The following is an 18,516-nucleotide window of genomic DNA, read 5'->3' on the forward strand; positions in this document are numbered from 1 at the left end:
TGCCCACCCCCATGCCCCCAGACCAGCACCCCCAAAGCCCTGCTGGGGCAATTTCATGCCCCCCGCCCAGTTCACACAAGCCCTGCTGGGGCTCACTCTATCTTCCCCAGCCCCTGACCCCCAATTCCCCTGGTGACCCTCCTACCCTTCTCAGACTGGTACCCAAAATCCCACCAGGACTCCCCCCAGCCCGGCACCCCAAACACTGCCAGGATTTCCCCCAGCCTGGCACCTCAAACACCACCGTTATCCCGCTGACACCCCAAACCCTGCCAGGCCTCCCCCCAGCCCAGCATTCCAAAGCTTTGCAGGACCTCTCCAGCAAGGTACTCCAAGCCCCACCAGGACTCACCCAGCCTGGCACCTCAAACCCTGCCACGATTTCCCCCAGCCCAGCATCCCAAACCTTGCCAGGGCCTCTCCAGCCAAGGCACTCCAAACCCTGCTGGGATCTCCCCCTCCTGGCACCCCAAACACTTCTAGGACTCCCTCAGCCCAGCATCCCAAACCCCAACATCCTCTACCCCCTTCCTCCAGCCCAGCACCTCTACCTCCACCGGGACTCCCTGAAATCAGCACACTAAACCTCACGCAAGGTTGACTTCCCCAACCCTGCACCCCAGGCACCACCAGGACACCCCCGTCACCATCCCCATCTCAATCCCCATCCTCAGTCCTAGCCCCATCTTCATCCTCAGCCCCATCCCTATCCCCATTCTCAGTCCCAGCGCCAGCGCCAGCCTCATCCTCATCCTCATCCTCATCCTCATCCTCATCCTCATCCTCATCCTCATCCTCATCCTCATCCTCATCCTCATCCTCATCCTCGGCCCTGGCCCGGCCCCGCCCCGCCCCCGCCCCCGGGTGTGTCCACCCTCGGCGGGGCCGGGCGGGGGGCGGTGGCTGCTCGCTGCCGCTTTTGTGCGCGGTGGAGCCGCTCTGCTCCGCTCCCCTCCGCACCGCTCCGCGCTCGCCATGGCCGCCCCCCGCCCGGCGCAAGGCTGCGGCAGCGGCGCGCTGCTGGGCCGCTTCGGCGTGTTGTTGCAGGCGCTGCTGGCCCTCTGCGCCTTCAGCACCCTCATGCGTGAGTACCGGGGGGCTGCGGTGCCCCTTTACTCGCCGGCACCGAGCTCCGCGTTACGCCCGCGGGCGGGGCAGGGCGGGTGGGAGGTTGTGGGTCCCGGTGGACCGAGCCGGCGGTTCGGGCGTCCGATGCTGCTGCTTGAAACTCCTCGTCGGAGCCTTCGTCCGCTGGCAACGAAGCGCCGCGAGCTGGCAGCTTCCGTCTGTTGGGGTCGGCTCCGCTCGCATGAGCGATTGCTCAATCGCTTAGAAAGTTTTAATGAAGGGTGAAAACTGAGGGGGTGACCGGCGATTTACAAGGATGAAGCCGGTAACAAAATAATAGGGCGGGTGTCGGATACAGCGCGGCTTGATGAGGGTGATAGCGCTCTTAAGTGCGTTGCCATGTTGTGTTTAACTTTGCTCTAAACCGTAAAGTTTTAGGGCCAGGGAGGCTGGGGGAGGAGGTTACTGAGGGTGGCTGTGGAGGGGTGGTCGTGAGAGAAAGCGGCTGAGCAGTCGGAAAAGGTGGGGGACATGGATACGGAAAGACCCGAAGAAAATTTACTGTTGCTTTGTGCTGCAGCTGCATTTTACTCGGAGCAACGTGTGCCTCTTGTAGGTTAAGTGGTTTAACACAAGTTGAGTAACACGCCAGAACTCGATCTGTTTTCCGTGTTTAAAAGCCTGTGGTGATGGTGAACTAAAGCTTCGAGTTTTCTGGCTAAGTAGCTGCAGGTTTTGAGGCTCGCTTGCCCCTCTCTGCCATCTGGAAACCACTTTCAAAGGCTGCAGCGCTGCAGTCAATGCCAAGCTGCCAGGGAAAACAGCAACAAGTTCTTCCTGCGATAACGGATAGCTTGTTGCAGCTGGAGCAGCCCAGTTGCAACGCTTCACTGCTTGTGTTTCACCAAATATCGACAGTAATAGATTAATTTGCTGTTTCCATGCCCTTAGTGATGTGCGCATATGGGTTAATTGTCCTGTTAACTCCATGGGGTGTCCCATAAAATCAAGGACATCAGTTAATCATCCTCCTGTGGATGAAGGCTTCATAACCCCTGCTAGCAAATCATCAACCCTGGGCTAGCTGCTGTCCTCCCCCTGGTGCAAGGGCTAATATTTCTTTGAACATTAACAACTTCTTGGTTAACGAGGAGAAACCGAAAGCTGATCCTATGTGGGTTTCGTTGTGAATCAGCTCAATGACTGAAGCTGTGGAGGAAACTTGCTGGCTGGGATCCCAAAAGCAGATGTGTTTACAGCCCTGGGATCTCAAGCGCAGCACCTCCCTCCTCTGGCTGCAGCTGGGCTGGTGGTCCCTAACTCACCCCAGCTTCTTCTTACCTGTGCCTCATCCACGCAGTCCCAGCTGGGGGCTTTCTCAGATCTGCTGTTGGGGCTGTTTGTATGCAGGCTCCTAACCCACTATGGTTGTAATGGGCCTAACCAGCAGCTTCACCCTGGGCAGTAACTCGCTTTGAAGCGGCCTTTGGGCTATTCATGTAGCCGGGTAAGCTGGCAGCCTCCTGGGGAGAAGGCTCCGGCAGCTGGGAGGTATGGCAGCCTCTTGAGCTGGTGGTGATGTGTGTCCAGAATCAAAAAGGTTCCCGAGAGCCTTGACTGCATCTTCCTTCCATGCAGCCCAGCATCAAGATGGGCAGTCCCAGCTGGATGACTACTTCATCTAGAACTTGGGACACTGCTGCCACTAGAGTCAGTGTCAGCCCTTCTTTGATGCTTCTTCCTTCAGTACTGTGACGTTCCTGGCTATGTATTTCTGTTGTTTGTATGTCTGCGATTTCTGCGTTAAAGGGATGTTACAGGCCAGCTTGCTCGGTCTTACAGGTCAGTGAGTGGAAATTCAGTTCCGGTCTGAACCCAAGCCAGTGCCTTTTGCGTTCATTCTACTTTAAAGTACCAGTTCAGCTCAGCTATAGGAGCACCTGAATTTGAATAGGTGAGATTTCCTAATAGTGCTCTTGTTCAGAGCACTTGAAAACCTCCAGAGGAACGCGGACTAACAATAACGTGGTGTTCTGCAAAGTTTTGCAGGTACATGCGCATGGGATGCGCTCAGAGACTATCCAGAATGTGGGTCCCAAGTATGGCCCATTGCAGGAAGGATAAGTTTATATGTTTTTATTTCCCAGCCAAAACCAGGACACGGAAGAGTTTGTGTCCTTGAATTTCTGTCTCTTGGTGCTGTGGAAGGATCCTCTCCTGCCATCCTGGCAGGAGAACCCAATGGAGGAGGAAGCTTGATTGTCTGAATGGGATGAGTGGGGTGGTTGCTGCCCATTGCTGTGGGGTACATTAAATGGGTCCTTTGTGTGGTGAAAACAGGACCCAGAAGTAAATGATGCCCAGCATTGGTAGGGAATCAGGGAAGCTGTTCAGTGTGGTTGCATTAGTCTGTCAACTACCATGAGCAATAGTGATGACAGAGTTCATCTGAGCCTACACCAAGAAGAAGGTCTTTAAGGTTGTAGGCAAGCCTAATTCCAATACACTCCAGGTCTTGCTCTGGTTGCAACTTTGCCCATTTGGTAATCAAATGATGAGTTGTGATCCTTCCCATCTGCCTGCAGTGGCTTTGGAGGTGCTTTGGCTGTAAGGACACTTGCTACAAGGACTAAGACCCAAATGTTGGAAAGAAGAGGCAGTAAAGCCTAGCAGCTGTGTGTGTGGCAGTTGTGTTTCTTGTGCAAGGACTTGCCCCTAGGGAGGTCACAACATGGAGGAGTGTGGATAATTGTGCAATTCCATCTGAAGCAGCTCTGAATGCTTTGCCTCGATCATCACTCAGCTGAGTGGAGAAAGCATATTGCAGTTATCTCAGCTGCAGTTGCTGGGTGTGATTTGGGGGTTGAGTCCCTGCAGTTGCTGCTATTTAAGTTAAAAACTTTTTTTTTTTGAAGAATGGGTTGTAGGCTAGCAAAACTTGTCCAGATTTGCAACCTGGACAGCACACCCCTTTGAAATCGGGGGGAGACCTTGTGTAAGAATTTTAACCATAGCCTTCCTTGTGGATTAACTGGAGTGTAAGAGAAAGAGATTTTGGGAGTTAAAGGATCTTTTTTTCCATTGTGAACAGAAAAGTTTTCCTTGGAGCTGGTATACTTGTTTTCTACCCCACAACAAACAGCATGGAGGACACTTTCATTTCATTTCTTTCAAAGAACTTTCATTTCTCTTCCAACTTCCTTTCTTCCTGAAACTGTCTTGGCAGCTCTCTGAGCTCCTAAATGAGGTTTAGTAGCACTTGTGCTGCAGGTGTCAAAACAGCCTTAGCTCTTGCAGAGAGTTCATACTGCCAGGCAAGGAGAGCTATACTGGACTGAGCTCCACAGCGCTCTTCACACACTGAAACCAGGTTTTCAGCTTGACTCCTGAAAATGTCTTGATCATGCCTAATGTGACTGCAGTGTCCCTTTATCTCCCCTTGCACATCACTGCTGGATGCATTCTTCCAGCACATCTCGCCTTGGCAAGCTTAGCCTAAGAAGGCAGAGCTGTTCGTGGTAGGGACCCTGGTGCTGAGTCCCCAGGCAGGGCTGGGTGATGGAGGTGCTCTGCTAGCAACTAGGGTGGTGTTTTATACCCTGGTCCAAGTAGCTTGTCCTGAGGCAGGACCACAGAATAGGAGTTTGCCAAACTGACTCTGTAAGAAGCAGTGGCTCTTGACGGTGGTAGAAAACTGCTGGTAAAGAACGGTAGTATCCACTTGCCCTATGGTTTGTGTTTTCCTGGTCCCTGTGGACCTACCAGCTGACCTTCCAGTGCATTGTCCTCCAGGAATGGTGGGCAATTGGTTAGTGAAAATGGGAAACAGCATCCTGGTGTATGGAAGTGTCTGAACTTTGAAAGGGACTGGTGGAAGCTGCGGTATTCATCTCCATCAGATAAATCAAAGTTAAGCAACCTTTTGTGACTTTTTAGCAGGGCCTGTTGCAATAGGACAAGGGGTGATGGTTTTAAACTAAAAGAGGGCAGATTCACATTAGATACAAGGAAAAAAATTTTCCCAACAAGGGTGGTGAAACCCTGGCCCAGGTTGCCCAGAGAGGTGGTAGATGCCCCATCCCTGGCAACATTCCAGGTCAGGTTGGATGAGGCTCTGAGCAACCTGCTCGAGTTGGAGATGTCCCTGCTCATGGCAGGGGGATGGACTAGATGGCCTTGAAAGGTCCCTTCCAACCCAAACTATTGTGATTCCATGATCCTGCCCCAATGGTAAGTTCAGGCTTGTTGCTGTACGTAGTTTGAGTTGCTTCAGTGCTGTTGTGCTGCACAGTTACCCTTGGTGCTTTGTGTCCTGTTTCGACTTACACTGAAAATCGCTCATAAGGGTGGATGGAAGTGTGAGCCCGTATCAGGCAAGAAAAGAAATAAATGGTGGAGCTCTTGGACTTCCATTCTGTTTTGAAATAAATTTGCCCAGGACGTGAGAGCACTACAGGCTGTGCCTAAGGCTCTGCTGAGTTTGCTTCCTCTTGACACAAATACATAACTGTATGTGATTGTGATTATTCCCACTCATGTATATTTAAATGGGAAAAAGCAGAAGCTTTTCCCTCTAGGGGAAAACAAAACCACCAAGGTTAACTGTCTCTGGAGGTGTGAAGCACGGGGCTTTGGGGATTGTAGTAGTCAATTGACATGTAGGTTTGTGAGTTAAGCAAAAAGCTGCATAAGGCAGGACTCTCAAGATGTTTTTCTTCTGCTTCACTGCATCTGAAAACTGGCTGAGCTTGTAAATGCGTGTTGCACTTCGTAAGCTGGAAGGTCTGTGCGGCACTTGATGTGCTTCATTAAGCTGAACGCAGCTTTCTACAAAGCTTTTGAATTTCAGCTGTTGATTACATTGACCTCTTCTTGGAAGTCACCTTTTGAACAGCTAAACCAAGTAGGGAGAGCGGCGTGCGAAGTGAGGGCTGTGAGGTTCCTGGTTTCTGAAGGAACAAATGGGTTGGGTGAGCTGAGAAATGAGCTGGCAGACTAGAACTGCATAACAAGTTAACTGTAACCCAAGAGCTGTGAAGCAGCTTGCACCTTGCTGAATTGGTTCTGCAACATGTGGTGAACCGTTGAAATTATAGGTGACTTTTAACTCTGTACAAGAAACTTTATGGGTAAACTAGTTGTCTGTAATTAAGAGATGGAGCTAGTCAAGCTTTAAGGAGGAGTCTGTTAAACTTCCAGCTGTTCTTTTTAGCAGCATTTGTAAGAAAACTGTATGGCAGGTAGACTTCAATGATAACTGCCAGCCCTGTTGCATCACTTCATTCTTCACATGTTGTTATCTTAATGATCTCAGCTCTTGTGGTCTTAAGATGAAGCATTCCTTGTCTAAACCCCACTTTTCAAGGGACTGACTTGAAATGTAGTGATGCTTTGTACGAAGAGTCACTACTGCCTCCCCCAGAACAGAGTTAAATAAAATGCTCCGCATTTGAGCTGGAGCCCAGCCCCAATCCAGGTCTCCTGTAAGACCTACTGTCATCACGTAACGTGCAAAGCATGACTAATGCTTGTTATCTCAAAGCTATGGTTTATGACCAGGTGGCACTTGGCTGTAATGACAGCTGTAAAAATCCATGTAGAAATACGACACACAGGGTAGAGCTTAAAACTGAGAACCGTACCATCCAAAGTACTATGTGTTCTTCATTTGAGCAGTTAGGGTCCCCGGATGGATGGATGTTAGAGCTGAGGCTCCTGATATGTCTCCGCAGGGTGGATGATAAGGAGGTGGTGCTGCTCTGTGGGTTCCAGAGCTTCCCCTGCCCTAGACCTGCAGATGACTCTGGAGACTGTATGGTGGATAGCAGTAGATGGGCTAACCAATGTCAACAACTGCACAAGAAGGGGGAGAGGCGCAGCTGCTAGGTGAGGTCTCAGGGGAGAAAGATGTCCAAGTCTTTTTGTTTTGTTAGGAAAAAGCAGAACTATTTCTTCTGGTCCACCTGCATCAGCCTGGGAGCTCCACTGTGCAGCACCGTGCAGGACTTTGCATATGGCCATTGCTCCAGCAGCAGCTTCCTGAGTGCCTGCTGTCCATGCATGCTCCTCTTGCAAGTCGGAGCATTCTAACGCAGAAAAAACTCTTATCTAAAAGATGCTGTAGAGGAGCCCAGCAGTAGTTGGATATCTTGAGTAGAAGCTAGTTCAATCTATATACTTCCCTGTTGCTTCATGTCTTGCAGGCCCAGAGATAACCTAGAACATATCCTCCATTCTTATTCCTTCCTTAACGTAACCCCTCTGCCAGTTTTGCTACAGGTGCTTACGTTCCTGAAGCATTGGTACAAGGGTATTTGGGAGGGAGTAGCTAAATACATCTAGTGCAGACTAGAGGATGCAAGTCAGTAGCAATAACAGAATCGAAGAATCTTTGTGTTGGAATGGTCCTTTAAAGGCCATCTGTGCCATGAGCAGGGACATCTCCAGCTAGATCAGGTTGCTCAGAGCCCCGTCCATCCTGGCCTGGAATGTTGCCAGGGATGGGGCATCTACCACCTCTCTGGGAAACCTGTACCGGCATCTCCCCACCCTCGTTGTGAAAAATTTCTTCCTGGATATATCCAGTCTGATGGAGGCTGGATGTTGTAAGCTTTTCCAGCTCAGGCGTGCACTTACCTCACAAGCAGCACGTTGGCTGCGCTCTGTAAACAGTGGCTGCTGCTTCCTTCCATTGTGTCTCAGGTCGAGCTGTCTGAGGAGCTGCGTGCTCAGGCTCAGAACAGTGCAGACCCCAGGGTTTTGGCCTCTGCCTCCTGCGTGTTGGCTTCTTTCCAGCCTGGGGCTTAGAAAAAGCCTGGGAAAGGGTGTGTCCTTCAAAACAGGTTGAAATGTGTTATTGGAGACTTTACTGCCTAGAAATAACACAGAGATGGGGCAGGGGAAGAGCGTCTGCTTCCTCCCTGGTACAGTAGCTCCGAGTCCTCTTCTGCAAAGACCAGAAGTTAAGTCCTGACCCTCTTGCAAGTGCAATGTGTTGCCCCAGCAATGGGCTTCCTGGCTTTATGGTAGGCAATTAAAAGCAGGTGACAGCGTAACCAGTTTTGGGAATTACAGCCTGGTTTTTGGTGGAATCATTCATGACCTAAGTGTATTAACTCTGCAGTGCTTAGAGCGCTTCTAATATCAGTTTCATTTTCAGTATTCATCCTCTGGGGCCTGTCGCTGAGCTTGGTGGGGTCAGGCTTGCGTCTCCTGTAAATCAAGTCCTACAAGCTTTATCTGTTGAGTTGACATCTCCCTTTCAAACCTCAGCCTTTGAATCCTGTGGTTGATTGCAGTAAGATTTATCAAGGAGATGGTCTGACTACCAGCTAAGCACACCTAAGCTTCTTATTTCCTAGGGAAATAAGTTTTCCCCTTTAATTTTGTAGAAACCTGACTTGGCAGTCTGTTTTGCTAATCAGTAGCTAGTTGCTGCTGCAGCTAATTCTGCCTGGATTAAGGTTTTTATTTCCCAGAGAGGTAAAAGGCACCCGTGCTGATACACACATCTGCAGCAGAGCTGCCTGAACCCGATGTGGGGTCAATGGATGCAAGGAAGGACGTTGCATGTGGGAGTGTTCCGCCATGAATGGGGTGAGGAACAGCACCAAGGAACTGGGTGATTGCTACTGTCCTTGTCTTAATTGATTATAATAATCAGAATTTGTTTTTTAAACAAAAGTAGACTGTGAGGCAGCATAGCTGCAGACTGGGGTAACTTCAAGGAACTACACATGTCTAGGGTAGGCAGAGCTGTCCCCTTTCTACTGCGTCAAGAAAACCCCATCATAAATGTCTACTTCTTATTACTCTGGGAAAAAAAAGTGAGGCTAGCTGTCATTGAGCTTTTGTCTTCTAGTTTTCTGACTGTTTACAAATCTATAATGAAAGACTCTCCTCCCAAACACTTTTTTTAAACACTTCACAGGTCATTTTCAGATGCTCAACTTCCACTCAGCCTGGTGCTCCTCAGGGAATTTCAAGTGTATATGATTTTTATTGTCCTTGACTGAAGAGGAAAGGCCTGGAGTATTTTGTTTCCTGCCCTGCCCTTTCTCAGCCACGGGCAGGGTATGTGTCTCAAATTGTCACTCATCTTCCTTCCCTTTTGTTTAACTTTGGCTTTTTGTCTGCGGTAGCTGGAGCCAAGTAGGGGGAGAGTGCTAACTCATAAGGATACCAACTCGGGAAGGAGGGCTTGTCGTCTCAGTGATGCTTTGTGCCTGTTTAATGGGATAGACCTGGGTCCCCTTCTCCTGGCTCTTCTAGGAGCATCATCCCACCTGCCCAGCCTTTTCCTGAGATACTTTGGACCATGTGGCAAGTCTAAGTGGTCACACAGCACCTTACCTCCACGCTGCAGCAGGGCTGTGCGCCTTGGAGCAGCCTGTGCGCTGCAGGTAGGGACTTACTGAGGCTTCTTTTTCTTCTTTGTGAAGACCATCTTTGAAGCCTTTCTGAGGGAAATGCATTTCTGCAGTGTGAACTATTTTGCTGCTGATATCCACCCACTTTACTGTTAATTGGAATTTAAATGGAATAATTTGGGATGAGACTGGAACAGGTTCAGTGCAGGATTGGGTCCTGCAGGAAAAACCTGGACAAGCAGTCTCTATCTTCCTCCGTTTAGCACCTTGTTTTTTCATGGTGCTTGCCGTAGCATCCTGCTCTGCTACAAAGACCCCCAGCCATGAACGTGGTGTTCAGCTTTATTTCAACCTGTGGTGTCTCTGCAGCAGCAGTACCCACCACTGGGCAGTTTTGTGCTGTCGGAGACATAGTAGACTTGACACAACTCCCAAATTTGCTGCTCTTCAGAACACAGGTAGCTCTGCTCTGTGATAAAAGGGACAACTTGGTAGGCCATTGACACTAGCCATGACACTTAAACATGCTGCAAACAACCAGACTTTACACCACCAGTGGAAATGTGGGTTGAGGTTGATTTCTCAAGCTTCCCTGCTTGAAGTCAACCCCGGAGCAATTGTTCCCAACCTGCATTCAGCTTTGAGGTTCATTGCTGCTTTTAGACTTCAAAGATCTGTCTGAAAGCTTGCCTGTACTTCCACTGGTGTTTTCTTCCCCTTAGAAAGGTCTGGGGGGAGAATATCTAAAGGTTCATGTGAATTTTACTTGCTTTGTACGTTACTAGGACTAATCTCCTGTTTAGTGATGATGCGAAGAGGCATGAAGTGAGATCAGGAGTCCTTACTGTGTGTGTATAGCACGCTTGCAGAGACTTAAAAAGCAGTGACTAGCACGTGGGTCCATGAAGAGCACATGCATGGTAGAAAGTTGGGGGACCTGTGCTTTCCTGGCCTGTGGTGTGGTCCAGACTGCTGCTGTAACTAGGCTTGCAGGTATCTGGCGGTTCAGGAGGATCACTTGGCTACAGAGATGTGCAGCTTTGCAAAAGCCAGCTTGTTTCACAAATGGGCAAAAATGAGAGGGGAAGCAGAGTTAAAATAATCAATGCTGTGGCTGGTAGTACTGTTGGGTAGATAAGTTCCTCATGTCTCCTGGTGTAGACCCAGTACATGCTAGTCTCATTTTTAATCTAGTTGGGTGGGGGTTCTTTCACATCTTGTGCAGCTCTTTGTGCACTAAACTCAATTTTTAATTGGTTGTAAGCGCTAAACTTAAGTATCGCGTATTTCTTGTTTGCTTGATGTGTGCATAAGCATGCACAACTTACCTTAAAATAAATTTTAAGAGTAGACTGATCTGTCTGAGCCATGGTAGTAAACCCATGCCTATAGCTGGTGGAAACCTGAGTTGATCCCAGTGTGTGGCAACATGTTTTGAGAAGAGCAAAGGAGACTCCAGCCTTTCTCCAACCCCAACGAACTGAGCCTGTGGCTGTACATGCTGTGGCTTGGGTCTCTGCAGGGCTTGGAAGAGGAGACTCTGAATTGCTGCTCAGTCTGGTGCTCCCAAAGCACAAAAGAAACAGTGCTGCTTCAGAGAGGGATTCATCAGTTCCTCAAATTTTCAAAGACCTGGAGCCACATTTATGTGCATTTAGCATCACCCGTAACCTCTGGGTCACAGCTACTAAACAACTCTGCTGCCTGTTTAAGCTCTGGTAATCTTGGCTGGATTTCTGGTTTAATTTGAAGACAGCCTGCTGCAGCTCTGCACAGTAAATGCCCTATTAAGCAGTTAATTATTTCTCTATAATACTAGCTTTTATCTTTAATACAACAGTTTTACTGTCTCTGATAATTACACAGTCTCGGATAACTCTCTTAAATCTAATGAGGCATGACAAGCTGTGTTCAACAAGGCACCACACCATTAACTTCGTACCTCTTACTTGTCATCTTATCACACTGAATTACTGTATTTCTAGCCTGAGTGGCTGTGGGTACATAACATGTCACTTCCTATTAAAGCACTAATGAAAATCATCCCTGGTGCTCTCGCAGTCGGGCTAGTGGTCAGCAGGCTGGCCTGGTGGCCGGCAGATCCCTCCAACAGCTTCTCTGCAGCATCATGCTCTTTGCCCCATGAGCTAAGCAAGTTTGTTAGGCTTGGTTTAAATACTTAAAAACAGCTTCATTTATCCATGGGTCTCTTGCTTGTGGGTGGGTGAAATGCAAATGGCCCTTTGGAGGGTATCAGTGATGATAGACCTTGTTTGTGCTGATGGAAGTCGTTGCTGCAGGGATATCTCATGGTAGGATTCAGCTGGATTAAGAAAAACCAGGTGCTTTTTCTGGACAGGGGTAGGACATAAACTGCTGCAGCAACACCTGGTTTAAGTGGACTTGACTGCTGCTTTGTTACTTGTTCATGGCAATAGCAGATCAGGTCATTGGAATGCTGGTTTTCTGTGGATTTGAGGGTGGCAGTGAAAACTCTACACGTGCCTGACCGAAGTCCTGGGGTTGTGGGGATCATCTTCGTATGTCACCCTGTCACCTTGCCAGTAAGAGAAGTACGGAGTTGTACTTCTGAAATGTCAAGGCTCTTGGCAGGGACGTTCCTGCATCCTTCCAGGCTGGACCAGGAAGGCACTTTCCAGGGGAATGAGCCCAGGCTGTCCCTCAGGGCCGATGGTGGAGCTCCAGCTGGCAGGCTGAGTGCTCAAGTACAGCTGGACTGAACAGGTCAGTTAATTCCTGTCTAGTTGCAGAACAGCAAAGAGACCTTCAGTGGAAATCAGCTGTATCCAGCCAACGTTTATTTTTTCCTTCCCAGCCTTTACAGAGCCTGCCGCTGACTGTGCTTTTGGAGGTGGGTTTGCCTTCTGGTACGTAGAGCCTGTATGAGTTGTGCTGTCAAAGCTGTGTATTTCCCCACAGGGCAGCGGCAGAAAAATCCTTGTTTCAGGTGATACCCACAGGGAATCTAAATTACTCAAGTTATCCTATGGGATGTCCATGGGACCAGCTACCGTGGTGTGCCTGGATTAGATCAGTTCCTGGCTCTAAAAGGACAGTTTTGACTTGGAGAGCAGCTGTTAGCATCTCTGCGGTTTCATTAACTGAAACACTAACTAGTGGGTGGAATGTAAATCTGGAAAGACAGCTGGATGCCAAGTTATGTTTAGAATTGTGCCGGCCTTATCAGCAGTGTTAGTGATCTAAAATAGACCAGAGATGTTGCTTGTGCCCTGTTCCTCCCACAGGCAGTAAGGAAACTCGTGTCTGTAGAAGTGCATCGCCTTACTCCACTGGAGAGCAGGCAGAAGCACGTGGCTCTGATGTCCCTGCTTTCATCTGTGGCACTCTGGGTCCCTGTCTTCATATCCCCAACTTGTCCTGGGAAGCGTCCTCATGTGCCCAGAACTGTCAACAGTGAGAAAAGTCCCTTTGGTTGTAAACTGGAAGGCAGTAGTTGATCGCCTGTAGCTGGGGAGGGGATGAAGGGGGAATAGCTGTGACTGGTGGGATGGTGCATGTCTGTTCTGGCTTTTGGTTGCCTTTTAAAGGAGCAGAATAGGCTCTGGGGCTCCCAAGGGTAAAGATTTAGTGATGATAAAATAGATTAACTGATGGTCTGTTTGTACTTCTGCAGTCTGCGTACTCTTCAGTACTCATCACAGTGATCTGCCTGGTATCGGGCACAGCTGGGATGTATAGAAGGATGTGGTGACTAACACCTGCAATATGTACTCCTGGGGTGGTTTCTCTATTGATTCATACTCATGTGTCTTGCTGCTTTCAGGCTCCTGGTTTTGCTAGATGGCACCTCCAAAGCAGCTGCTCTGCTTGCACCCCCAGACGGACTGTCAGGAGTTAGAGAGGATGCACCGAATTATTATTTTTTTTCCATTTTCCTCAAAAAAAAAAAAGTTGCAGCTCATTATTTTTAACTGAATCCTGTTCAAGCTGGCAGCATGTTTGGGAATTGATCGGGGCAGATTTAACCTCCTCTCCATCTTGAGCTCGTTGGTGCTGGTGAGGAGAGTGGTTCCAGCAGCCAAGGCGAGGCTGGCAATCTGCACTCCCTGGGTTTCCCTGAGGTTTGGAGGCAGCACGCTTGGGGGGCAGGAGCTGTAATGATGATGTCTGTAGCTCTGGATGTAGCTATTAGCAACCTTACCACGAAACAAGACAAGTTCCACTGAATGCCCTTTACTTTTGGTGGGTTTTTTCCTTCTAATTAATAAATCTAATTTAGTGGAAAAGCCTCTTCCAGGTTTACTCGTTCCAGAGCATTGGCACCTGTGGGTTTAAAGGGAGAAGAGTTGGCCTGGTAGCTGGTGCTTTCTAAAATGGACTGTTAGCTGGAGTGACAGCAAAACAGTCAAAAATGACTTCTGCATGGGATGTAGTACTAGGTACTTTTCTATTAGCAGCTCCTATAAGCTGATGTAAAAGCTGGTTGAACCCAAGGAGAGCATCATATCTCTGACAAACTAACTGGGACCCTTTGAAATGCTTCTGCAACGCTTGGACCCTACTCTGAGCAAAACTAGGTAAAAATCTGACTTGCTGTTATCTCTGGCTGGTGGCAGGAGAAAGCTCAGAGCAGCAGCTGCAATAGACATCACCAGAGGACTCCTTAGAGGAGGACAGACCTGAAGGGCTGCAAGGAGAAAACTCATCGATGGCCAGAGGGACTTCATTTGAAGAATCACAGAATAGTTTGGGTTGGAAGGGACCTTTAAGGCTTGTCTAGTCTGACCCTCCTGCAATGAGCAGGGACATCTTCAACTAGATCAGGTTGCTCAGAGCCCCATCCAGCCTGACCTGGGATGTTTTCAAGGAAGGAAGAGTTGCTTCAAATATATTTTGTAGGGCATATGGTTGGTGATACTGAAGCCCCGTGTCTCAGACTGCTGCTCTGCAGTAGTAGCCAGCGGTCATGCAGAATGTTGTGTGATGAAATAATGGTTTAATACTAGCTGGCACAAGCCTGGAGCCATGCCAGTTCGCAGGCTTCTGGGGCTTGGCACTGGTACCTTTATGCTGGAGTTGTGTGCACAGTGATGCTTCCCAAAAGGTCCTCTGGTCCTGTTAGCTGTAAGGAGGAGATGGCTTTACTGCTCTGCTGTGACTCAAAAGCTTAACGGATTCTTGGGCCATATTGTTTCACTGTTGCTACCATAATTTCAGTTTGCCTGGAAGAATTACTAGGGCTGGTAGGTAGCGATGAACCCGCCCTAGCTTCCTTTAGGCCACTTCCCATGGCATGAAAATGCTGCTGCTGAAGGATGCCAGAAGCACACACCTACCTCCCAAACACCTCTGCTCTTCATCCTTCTGATCTGTGGGTGCATGCAGTGCCTCTGGTCAGCTTGGAGCCAGGTCCTTTGGGTTTTCTCAGCTTTCAATGGGCAAGTGCTGGGGGTCCTCCAGATTTTTTTCCACTGTTTTTGCATTGAAGATTGGCACAGACTGCACATGTGTATCTGTTCAGCTCTGCTGGTCAACGTAACTTCTCTAATTTTCTTTGCAGTAAAACGATTTAAGGAACCAAAGGAAGAGAGGCGTCCCTGGAGGATATGGTGAGATTTTTAATTCAGAGCTTGGAAAGACCATGTATCTGTAATATTAACTTTCTCTTATACTAACCATCTTCTAGGCCCTCTGAATATCCTGCATGGCATTTGGTCATTAAATGAAATGCTCTGCTGCTGTTTCCCAAGGAAACCTACATAGAGTAGCTGGTGCTCCCTAGAAGTAAAATTCCCTGCCTAGCTCCTCCAGAAAAGCTTGGTTTTGCTGTAGGTGACTGAACCGAGCGGTTATGGTCTTCTCCAGTCTGGTGGCATACCTGCACATGGGCTGTCTCCCAGGCAGGGTGAAGTTTTGTTCTTAAATTCCATCAATCACTTTGGTGTCTGTTGACCCAGCTCAGGCATAGACTGGGCAACAAGTTTGGCTGTGTTGATGTAAGATAGCTGGGTATTGCTGTCAGCGTCAGACACCTCTAGAAAGCATCTCTGTATTGTAGGATTTACTGGCTGTTGAGAGGTAGGCAGATGGGTGGGATCAGCATATGGTTGGGCTGGCTTGGTGGCACGGAGCTGCCAGGCAACGTTAGTGATGAAAAGCCTGTTAGTCTTCTCCATTTGGTTCTTCCTCTAAGATAGTTTGGGAATTAAATCCAAGTCCCTGTGGACAGGTGCAAAAATCATAAGTTCCTGAACATCATCCCTGCACCTACTGCTGGTTGGAGAAACCGAGGCTGGGCACTGGCGGCTGAACTGCCCTTTGCTGCAGGCTGAGGCTCAGCAGTAGATCTGCAAGACTGAGCTGCTACGTGCTGAAAGAATATCTTTTTTTTAAGTGTTTGGAGTTGGCCAAACTGCCCTTTTTCACCATGTAGAATTTTTGGGTGTGATAAATGCGTCTTGGAGGAAAACAGATCCATGCGGAGACCTTTGTTTGGGGGACTTCTCTGCTGCCGGTGCTCTGGGGCACAGAGCTTTTCCCCTTTTTTCTCCAGGTTTTATGATACCTCCAAGCAAGCAATAGGTGCCCTCTTCATCCACTTTGCCAATGTTTTTCTGTCGGATCTCACTGAAGAGGACCCTTGCTCTCTGTAAGTACACAGGTGCTTGCATTCCTGTCCCACATCTGTAAAAGGAAGCAAGCCTGTTGGAAAGCGTCATACATGGCAGAAACCGATCCTTTTGGAAGTACCATGTGGGGATTAGCCGTGCTGAGCTTATTTTCATGATCTGGGTTGTCTTCTGGTCTTTGCAGTCTGCTGGTCTGATGGAGATGAAGTACGTGACCACGCTTTTCTCATGATTAAAGGCACCTTGAAGCACACTGGCCAAAAGCTGCAGTAAATAGGGCAGCGGTGCCCCACACCATTGCAGCTGTTAAATGTGCCGTTTGTCTGCACACCAGCAGTTTGGCTGGTCTCAGAGCAGTATTGAGAATGCTTTCCTCACTCGGTGGGTGAAGGCCTTTGTCCAGTGTAAGGATATTTTTTGGGATATTGTTACACCTACCACAGGTATTCCTGTACTCCTGTTTGGGGGCTAAGCCAGACTTTGGACTGAACGTAGAATTGTCACCCTGACTTCACACCGGCCACTTTGCAGCTACAAACTTAGTTTCAGAATTAACTTCATCCTGTTTCTCAAAACTCCTCTAGGCTTCAAAATGCTGCCGAAAACCTTCTGGACCATCTCCCTTTTATATGTTAAAGTGCTGCACCGTGGTCTGTTTCTTTAAACAGACACAAATTTGGCTGGGGCTAAATATAACCTCTAAAATGATTCATCATTTTTTTAAACAGACACTGTTTTAAAATAAACCCTTTTGTGCTTATGTTGTGCCCTTGATTTTTTTTTTTTCTTAGTATGTGTTTTTTATTTCCCTGGGTTGCCTGACTTGTCATCCTGAACCAGGCAGCTTAAAACTCTAAAGCCCTGTCACAGGGTTTGAGGCTCTTAGGCTTCATGTCCCGCTCAGTATAAACCACCAGAGCCTCATGTTTGCATCTGAGTACTCTGACTTCATCAGCTGGAAACTGTAATAAGCTAGTCTGAGCCTTTGGATGTAGAAAAACTTAATGCCATGTTTTCAAAATGGATATCAAAAGCAGATGGTTATTTTTGGTGTCTTCATTCAGAGGCAGTATCAAGTTCTGTGAAAGGAAATGTTCATTCCTGTAGCTCTGTGCTTGGTATTTGCTTCATGCTGTAGAAATCTGGCTTGACCTGGCAGAAAATATTCCAGTAACAGAAAAATTGGCCAGAAAACATTAGTCTGAGTGATTTTTTTTTTTTTTTTTTTTCTCTGGAGTTCATTAAAATACCAAACCCTGGATTAGAGCTTGGACCTTGCAATCCCCAGAAGGTCCCCCCCGCCTCTGGCATGCTGTCCAGTGAGGTTCACACATACAAAGCTGCAGAGCAAACCCATCAGGCCCAAATCTCCTGGTTGGGATGGGTTCAGCTCCTGTGTCTGCAGTGGGGAGCCTGAACTGAAGGCTTTTGGGGACCCAGGATGCCTGCTGTTGGGCCAGGGCTCATCACCTCTCCCAAGGTCTTCTGCGTCTCAATCTGTCTCTGGGCATAGGAGCCCTTCTCTGCTGAACAGACTTTTAAACTAAGAAATTGCTGGTAAGGCTATAGGTAAATCCAATAAAAGAGAATAGAAGTGAGGCTGGACTATTAAGTGGGGATTTTTGAAGTTTTGGGGTTTTTCTTATGGATCCCCATTTTGAAATAAAAGACTTTGAATTAGACTTAAGAACACAACTGAAACCTAAATATTCCTCTGCTCTTAGCTACCTTATTAATTTCATCCTCGATGCCACACTGGGGATGCTGCTGATCTGGCTCGGCGTGAAAGTTGTCTCCTGGGTCGTGCAGCACAAGAAGTACACGTACCTGGTCTTTGGAGAATATGGTGAGTGTCAGCCCCTCTGCACAAAGGTGGCTTGTTTGCGGTCAGCTATGAATGGGGAGGAGAAAAAGGCAGAAACTGCGGTTAGGGGATAAAACATGTGAGCAGCCTGGTGCTGTTATCTCTTCTCCAGGGAGCTCACGGAGCGATCAGCGTGTTAAACGCTGGGGCGTCACTAGGTTGCAGGTAACTCTACCTGCTGCGTTGCCGAGCGCTCTTGCCCATAGCAGGTTGGTGATGAAAGGTTGAACGTTTCCTTGGGTGGTTTTATACCCCAGGACATGCATATGGTAAACTAAGGTGTTTGGGTGTGGTGATGGTGATTTTTGTGGTGTTCTTTTGGTGTTTTTTTCATAGCTTCTCAGTTCAAGACATGGAGTTGTTCTTGCATTTGCCTTGAGCTGTAGTAAGCATCAGCAGGAGACAGCCTGGCCCCAAAACTCAGTTCTCAAATGGCTTGTGGGGCATTTTTTTTTGCCATCTGATTTTAAAAAAAAAATTTTAAAAAATCAAGTATGCCCGAGTCTGGCCTCTCTGCTTCAATTCCTGCCTTGAGATGGAGAAAAATTTCAGAAAAGCTGTTCTCAGCCAGCCCCACTAGAGGGTAGCACTTCTCTTCAGAAAG

The 18,516-nt window shown here is 48.3% G+C and overlaps 1 protein-coding gene across 1 annotated transcript in view; it reads left to right on the forward strand.

The window, feature by feature from the left end:
* Window positions 1–942: 942 nt before the first annotated feature.
* LOC309404608 (store-operated calcium entry regulator STIMATE-like) overlaps window positions 943–18,516 on the forward strand; it is a gene marked incomplete at its 3' end in the record, with an annotated part of 36,530 nt that continues 18,956 nt past the window's right edge. The window contains 4 exon segments of the mRNA XM_081999117.1: window positions 943–1,084; window positions 14,980–15,028; window positions 15,973–16,068; window positions 17,773–17,894. Of these exon segments, the coding sequence (XP_081855243.1) occupies window positions 976–1,084; window positions 14,980–15,028; window positions 15,973–16,068; window positions 17,773–17,894 (376 nt within the window). The 5' untranslated portion in view covers window positions 943–975.

This window comes from Phaethon aethereus (assembly GCF_964289735.1).
Source record: "Phaethon aethereus genome assembly, chromosome: 1".
NCBI lineage: Eukaryota > Metazoa > Chordata > Aves > Phaethontiformes > Phaethontidae > Phaethon > Phaethon aethereus.